Source organism: Alligator sinensis, unplaced genomic scaffold, assembly GCF_000455745.1.
Source record: "Alligator sinensis unplaced genomic scaffold, ASM45574v1 scaffold317_1, whole genome shotgun sequence".
In the NCBI taxonomy this organism is placed as follows: Eukaryota; Metazoa; Chordata; order Crocodylia; family Alligatoridae; genus Alligator; species Alligator sinensis.
Genome location: NW_005842582.1, coordinates 555,594 through 563,115, shown reverse-complemented (window position 1 = coordinate 563,115; position 7,522 = coordinate 555,594). Strand labels below are relative to the sequence as shown.

The following is a 7,522-nucleotide window of genomic DNA, read 5'->3' as shown; positions in this document are numbered from 1 at the left end:
CAGACTGTGCCTTCCCCTACTTGCTCCTCAGCACCAACAGGAGATCACAAGGGCCACGGTGCTAGCAGCAACCCAGCCCCTCATGCCCACCCGGACTGCAGTGCACTGTTTGGCAATCACCCCAAATCTGCTCCCAGCATGGGTACTGGACCCCACAGGATGGGTGATTTGGAGTTCCAGAGAGCCATGGTTCCATGATGGCTTAATGTAGACCAGTATGTGACTGTCCCATCTGGTCCTGAAGGAACCAGCAATGCAGTCATGTGCTGTGATGGGCTCCCGGGCTGCTCCATCAGACACTCACTACTTGGCCCCTCTGCCCTATGCCTCTGCAGCACAGTAGGAGATCACTTCACCATCACACAGGCAGGTGGGGGCAGACACTGGCAGACTAGAGTCAGCTGTCAGGTGAACAGCAATGCCTCACTAAACTGTGTGTTGAAGTTGAAAGCCTCTCTCACTGCCCAAAGCTTGAGCTAATGGGCTTTCTGTGAGGCACCAAGCAGAATTTGGGAGGCGGGGAGGGAGAAGGTGGACGGTACCCCTTTGCCTTAGCCCAGGATTTGCATGGACATGGAATTACTGTGTCAAATGCCTGCCTGCCGTCCCTCCCTAGGCAGTCAGACAGACATCCAACAGGACCAGGGTCTAAAAGCCCATGACCAGCTCCATTACCTTCATGATGATATAGAAAGCCAGGTACAGCAGCAGGTTACAGATGAAGATCCCCAGCAAGTAGGAGGCAAAGTCCCTTGGCCGGTACACCAGCCCAAAGATGGCACTGAGGGAAGAGAGGGAGGGACAGAATGAGATTAACCTCATAGGGAGGTGTCAGAAGGGGTCAGCCACACCCTGCCCCCATCAGACAACAGGGCCCCTCCCTGGCATCCTTTGGTCTCCCAGAGCTCGAAGCAGGCAGGGGAATATGGCTCAGCCCTGTAATACAGAGGGGCACACCAAGGCACAGAGTGGGGAAGCAACTCAGACACAGTACAAAGCCAGGAATCCTGGCTCTCACACCTCTGCTCTAATTTCCAGGGGCTAAAGCGTCTTGGGCCATCCATGGGGAAAAGACTCAGGGAGGGGAATAGGGCTCCCCTGCTGCTCCTCATTCCCTGGCATGTAATGTGAGACTGTTGGGCAGCAGATGTGGCTCTTCTGATCTGCTCTCCTGTCTGCTGAAAGTCTTCAGGCTACTTTAAATAAAGGATTTAAAAGCAGTCTCAGACTCTCCACCCTCCCTGCATCCCAGGCACAGCCTGCGCTTTCCAATCCGCTTGACCTCCATTCTGCTGTTGTCTGGAAGCCCCATGCAGAGATCAGGGAACAAGAAGAACATGGCTGAAATGCCATTTGAAATTGATCAGAGGCATGAAAGAAAAATGGGGCGCTAGCTAGGCTTAAACTCCAACCAGGAGAACTCACTGTCATCATCAGCATCTCCACTTTCATTAATCAGCAGAGATCACGATCCTGTCCATTTCCTGATGGACTGTGCAACTGCTGAGCACTGAGGCAGCCTCACATCAGTGAGCACAGATCCCTGGACTCTTCTGCCTCCCTGGGATTGTCTCAAGGTGCAAAAGGAGCACAGAGCTGCTGCAAGTTGGCCTTGTCCTTCGTGCAGGGGGCTCCAGCTCTGCCAGTGCTAAGTATCCAGGGGGGAATCCAAACAAGCCAGCTGGAGTCCCCCAAGTGGGATCTGAGCTAGGAAGGACATTCTTAGCAACAGACCTATTCCCAGGAATATTATTGGGAACATTCGCAAGTGCACAGGACCTTGACTTTATGGCTTATCCAAAAGTTGGTCCCTCCAACAATATGGCCTGGCCCAAGGCTAGGACAGTAGCTCTGTCCTGGCTCAGAGGGGAAGACAGGGCCACCTCCTGAATCACCAGCACTGCTGACTACAGCACCATCAGCTTCATTGGGGTTCCCAACCACAAGCTGAGCAGGCCTCACTTGCTTGAGCTCAGCAAGTCCCACAAGGTCACTGAACCCAGTTTCAGCTCTTTGAAGCCAGGAACACATCTTTCCTTTGAGGCGAGCTACTGAGATGCAAGAGAAGCTTCCAAAAGACTCCAACACAGATGCTACTGAACATCACCTTATCAGGCTGCCCTCAAGAGTTCCTGCAGACATACCCCACCCCCACACACATGCACCTGCAAACACACTACTTACAAAGACCAGTTTACTAGATTGCCAGCAACAAGCAGCACCATTCTGTCCTGGGGAGAAAGCAGAGTCATTATCATGCTTCCCCTTAGGCTGAAGAAATACCAGCACCTGCTGCTTGAGATACAAACATGATTCCATGGGGAAGGCTGTGAGGGTGTCTGTTCCAAGTCTAATGCTGACCTCCTTATGCCAACGCCCTCAGAAAGAACCCCACTAGCTTGGTCAGGAGTGTCACATGCTTAATTGCAGGCCAAGAAAGAACTGGGGTGAGGGCAGGGGAATGCAAAAAGGGTAGTGTAAGGGGAATTGAACAAGATGAGTTTGTGGAGGATGGTTGGACTTTTGGACATTTTTTTCCTTATTAATCCAATCCTCTCTCTAGCCGCTCCTCTGAGAAGCTGCCAGCCCTCCCTGTGGGAGCTCTGGGCAGCTTTGCCCATGTCCTAGCTGCCAAAGGAGTGACTGCCAGGGTGGGGGAGTGCCTACCATGTACATTGGCCGGCTGCACTGCTGGATACAGTCCGTGTAGAGTACCATTGCTGCACGGCGGAAAATCCCAAAATCTGCCAGAAAGAAGAGGACAGGAAAGCCAATGTCTCCAGAACAGTAAACCAGAAGGAGCTGGTAAGTGGGGGAACCCAACTGGAAGCACACATGGACTGGGGCACCTACCCCCAGCAGGTTTGTTTGGAAATCAACCACTCAGCTCAGGGATGCACAGGGTGGGAGGCAGCAAGAGCCCAAGGGGACCCTGGCATTCGGAGAGCTACCAGCTGCCTGACTTCACCACAGCAGGTAGGCACTGCTCCCCTCCCCCACCAATACTGCTGTGCTGGCACTACCCCAGCACACCCTGCAGGAGGCAGCTGGTGCCTGGCAAAAGGCAAGATGCCCTTCAATCAATACCAAAAGGAAATTCAACCCCAACCCCAAAAGAAAATGGCTGGAAGGTTTCGGAGAGGATGGAAGCTGCTCCTACTGCAGGGCAGCTCCTCCCTCAGCACCAGCACCAGGAGCCAGCAGTCTCTAATAGAAACATCTTCACACACACTGGCCAGCCCTTCAGAGGCAGGGGTGGGAGTGGCACAGAGCCCCTGCCTGCTGAGGTGGCCCACTTAGCATGTTTCCTGTGCAACATGCTACACCAGCACTTTCACTACTAGAGAACCCACAGGGCCAGAGTTTCTGGCCTGCAACACTGCTTGCTCAGTCCAGACAGGGAGGAAAGGGACTTCTGGTTACCTGTGTCAGAGACATCTGAGGCCAATGGAAGCAGAAGACAAAGAAGAAAGGTTTGTGAGTGGAGGACAACAGTCTTTGGGGACTGGCACTTCTAGCCTGGAAGGCAGATGGCTCCTGGAGCCCATGTAAGCACTGCTTGGCTAAGCTGCCCTCCCAAACCTAGCACAAGAATCATACCCTGGGGGGATGGCGACTCTGGGGCTGCATCCTCAGGAGCCTAGCATTTCCAGTGCTCAGGACAGGTCACTCTGCAAGCTCACAGGGAGCTGGGAGACCAAGGTGCATGCACTTGGCAGAACAGGAAGACCACACTGCAGGAGTACTGACAATGGACTTCCCGCTTGAACACAGACACAGGCAGAAAGACAGGGCTGTTGCCCATCCCCTTGACTTAGTCCAGGCAGGGGCACTCGTGGCAAAGAGCCCCTTCCCTCTCCAGTTTCTGTGCTCACCAATTTTGAAACGGCCCATGTAGTAGATCTGGGTGCTGAGGGCCAGTGAGGCGAAGACATGGATGACTGAGAAGATGGCCCAGAACCACATGTTGTTTTTGCCAAACACCTGAAAGCAGAAAAGGAAGGAGGAAGAGAAAACAGTGGGTTCCTGGCCCCACCATCGGTAACCTGGCCCCATCCCTAACCTGGCCCTACAGAAATGGCCAGGTTGGCCAAAGAGTAAGGAGGAGCCTGCCGACAACCACAGCCAAAGAGGTCACACCAGGGGGGCCTTGAAGAGGCTCTGCTCTCTGTGATATGGCACCTCCATGAAAAGGCTGGATTTTGCAGGGCACTGACCACCTGAGTCTCACCAGAGCTGCACCTCAGAAACCTGGGACACTTTTGAGATAAAAGCACTCAATCCTGCCAGAGCCCAAAGAAGGGAGCAGGGGGAAAGCTCCCATTGAGTGAAAGCTACGCTATATCCTGCAAGAGGGTGAATAATTGTCAGGTGTGGACACCCTGTGTGCTGCCAGATTCCAGCATTTACTCTTCCCGCACAGCCACCCAGGCAAAATTTCCCCCTGCACCGGAAGAAGTAGGATGCTTTGCATTTTCTGTTCAGTCTCCTTTAAATAAAGGTTGGAAATGACGTGCCAGAGCTGCATTAATCCACCATCAGTGTTTCAGGTTTGAACATGCCTTAGCAGCAGCAGGGTTCTGACCACATGCTTCCCACTGGGGTTCCTGTCCTTCCAGCAGCTTTTTCTACTCAGTCACATCACTGGGGCTGAAAGCACACAGCAGCCAACTCTATATGCATATGTGGGTACTGGAAAAAGTGTAAATTCTTTGTATTGTGCTCCACCTCAAAGCACCTCCTCCCCATGCAGTGCTCTGGGTTTCCACAGTAAAGCGCAATTATAGTACATCCATGCCCCAAAAAAGCCCAGAGTTACTGCAGCAATGAAAACAGAAATTGCACAGAGGTCTCCTGCTGCTCTGGTAATTGCACTGCCAGTTACTGTACCTATGCTCCCATCTCTTAGTGTGAGACTGTGGGCTGTGTTGCACATTGCGCAATCCAGGCAAAATGAGGTTAACAGTGCAACCGCTCTTCAGGGGCAGTATTGAACTGGGGCCACAGTCAATTTTGGTCTTGCTGGTATTCAATAACATGCTGCCATAGCCGGGAGCCTGCAGTCACCAGTGAAGCAGTGACCTGGGTTCACTGGGGGGATGAGGAAGGGGCTTTCTCCAAGTAGCTCCAAGCAAGGCCCTCCTGGCCCTGCTACCAAACACATGTTCCCAGAACATTTGGTAGCTGGTGGGGCCTAAGAGATGCAACAGCTCCATGGGCTGTCTGGCCAAATGGGTTTCTGGCATTTGTAGGCTTCTGCGGGCTATGGCTAGCTGTGAGGGAGGGGTCAGAGGCATGCACAAGGTATACCAGGGCCAGGCATAAGAACTCAGCCTGTACTGCAAAGGACACCTCTGCATGGTACCATGTGTCCTATGATCTGCACCCAGAAGGTACCTGATCAAATTCAGTGTCTGCTTCCAAGCAGTAATTATTCAGAGGACCAAAGGTTGTGATGAAATCTATGATGTTGGGTCAGGAATAAATAAAATACTAGTAAGGAGAAGAGTTCCCCTTCCCCCGCACCCCAATATCTCAGTCCAGGATTCCACACGTAGCTGTGACAGTGCTCTTCACTCCTGCCCTGCAGCACATCCTGTCAAGGCAAGAAGCCCCTCTGCTTTAAAATGAGACTGGGCCCCAATGCAGGGAGGCAGTGTGGAACAGGAAGCAGCGTACCACTCCAAGGACAGCCAGGCAGATGACCACAGCGAAGGAGGCGTAGGCTGAGTAGGCACTGGCGTTGATGTCTGGGTGCCGGGCCTGGTACAGCTTGAGCATACAGAGTCCTGCAATCATGTACATGAAGGAGGTGTCTGTAGAAGGAGCAGGAAAGGGAAATTGAGGACAGCTTCTCCTGGCTTCTGGCCCAGAGGATGGGGGGGTGCTGTTCAGGGTTGTCCCTAAATCAGGGGATGGGCTGTGAGGTAAGGCCCCCACTAACAGGCAGAGCTCTTTGAGCCACTCTGTGCTGCAGCTCTCTTTTGGCTTTCACTGCAAGATGCCCACAGCCTCCTGGGGTACCATGAAACTACAGCTAGCATCAATACTGGACAATGTGGCCCCTAAGAGTGCAAACACTGCACATTGTGTGGCAGCCTGCAGCACCCTTAGAGGAATCTCAAGGCACCCCAGGCTGGTGCTGCACCCTGATTGAGAAACTCTGGTGTAAACCCTTCCAGTCCTTCTTCACACACTGAACACCCAACACGATGCAGGTCAGGGTGAGGGGCATGACTTGGAGGCACACAAAATCCTGTTTCCCAGAGTGGCAGAACACTGCAAACCTTGCCTTCCCATGAGCAGAGAAGGGTGGGGCAGGTTTTGTCTGCTCCTCTGACCTGGGATCCTCTGCTTACCAAACTGGAAGTTGGAGTAGTTGGGGCAGACATGGTAGCAGGCACTGAGAACCCCCTCCATCATCAGGGCGATGCCCATGGCATAGAACAGGCCGAAGTGCTTGGGGATCCCATACTCCTGAAAGACAACAGAGCATGCTCAGTGCGACAGCACTGCTGATCTCCCAGGCAGGCCCGTAGGGGGCTCAAGCTGGTTGCCCAAACACACATGCACACGCGCGCGCACCCCCCTCCCCTGCTGCTGCAGTGTAGCCACTCTTACTGCCACACATGGCACAGGTCACTGCAGCCACACAGAGTTGAGGCAGGCAGGATGTAGCTGGCCACATGGGAGTTGGATGCCAGCAAGGCACAGCAGCAGTCTTCTGTGCCCAGGTTCAAACATGTAGGAGCAGAAGTGCCCCAGGTAACCAGGGCTTCCTCCTCGACCAGCCAATGGGGGTACACTGACCCAAAAAGGTTGAAAACCCCTGCTCTATATCTCCTATCCATGTACTGAACAGACCCAGTACAGATCTGTGATAGCTGATAAGGTCACAATGGGAAGGGCAGAGGCTCCTTGCACTAGGACTGGAATAAGCTCCTGTTCAGGCCACTAAGGCAGGGCCAGCCATGGCCCCTTGGAACCGAAGGGGCTGCTTTCCTCCTCTTTATAGATTACCATTAAAAGGCTCCCTCCACAGCTTTGGGCTCCTCTCCACAGGGCCCTCTGGAGGCTTCACATAGTAAGGCACACCAAGATGTACAGGAGACACTTGTCATCTGCAGAGGACCACCCAGAACCACCTCATCCATTGGGAGGGACACAGAGCAGGATTCTCCTTCACTCTGTGCTAGTGTTGCTGCTAATCCCCAAGTTCAGCTCTGGCTGACATGTGGCAATGGCCACATGACAGATCCAGCACCAGCTCCTTGCCAGAAGAATGTCTCCCCTCCCCCTCCAGCATCCCTGCAAACAAATCCTTCCCACCACCCTCCTCCTCATGGCATCCTGAAACGCTGTCCTGCCCTGCAGAGCATAGGCACCAGGGAGCCCCCCATTCAACTCTCTCCACTCAGGCTCTCCCCCTGTCCCAGCCATGCAATCCCTACCAATGTGCAGGCCTCCTTGGCTTCCGTGGTATGGCGGGGGGGAATGTTTCTGGGCAGGACAAACCACAGGG

At 53.6% G+C, this 7,522-nt stretch overlaps 1 protein-coding gene across 1 annotated transcript in view; it reads right to left on the bottom strand.

Annotated features, from left to right (window-relative positions):
* The window catches only part of SIDT1 (SID1 transmembrane family member 1), a 64,992-nt gene that overhangs the window by 4,536 nt on the left and 52,934 nt on the right, over window positions 1-7,522 (bottom strand). Inside the window, exons 17-23 of the mRNA XM_025214444.1 lie at window positions 7,452-7,515; window positions 6,360-6,477; window positions 5,680-5,816; window positions 3,876-3,984; window positions 2,668-2,744; window positions 2,185-2,231; window positions 676-781 (exon numbers count right to left, since the gene is read on the bottom strand). Of these exons, the coding sequence (XP_025070229.1) occupies window positions 676-781; window positions 2,185-2,231; window positions 2,668-2,744; window positions 3,876-3,984; window positions 5,680-5,816; window positions 6,360-6,477; window positions 7,452-7,515 (658 nt within the window). The remainder of the gene's footprint in view (window positions 1-675; window positions 782-2,184; window positions 2,232-2,667; window positions 2,745-3,875; window positions 3,985-5,679; window positions 5,817-6,359; window positions 6,478-7,451; window positions 7,516-7,522) is intronic.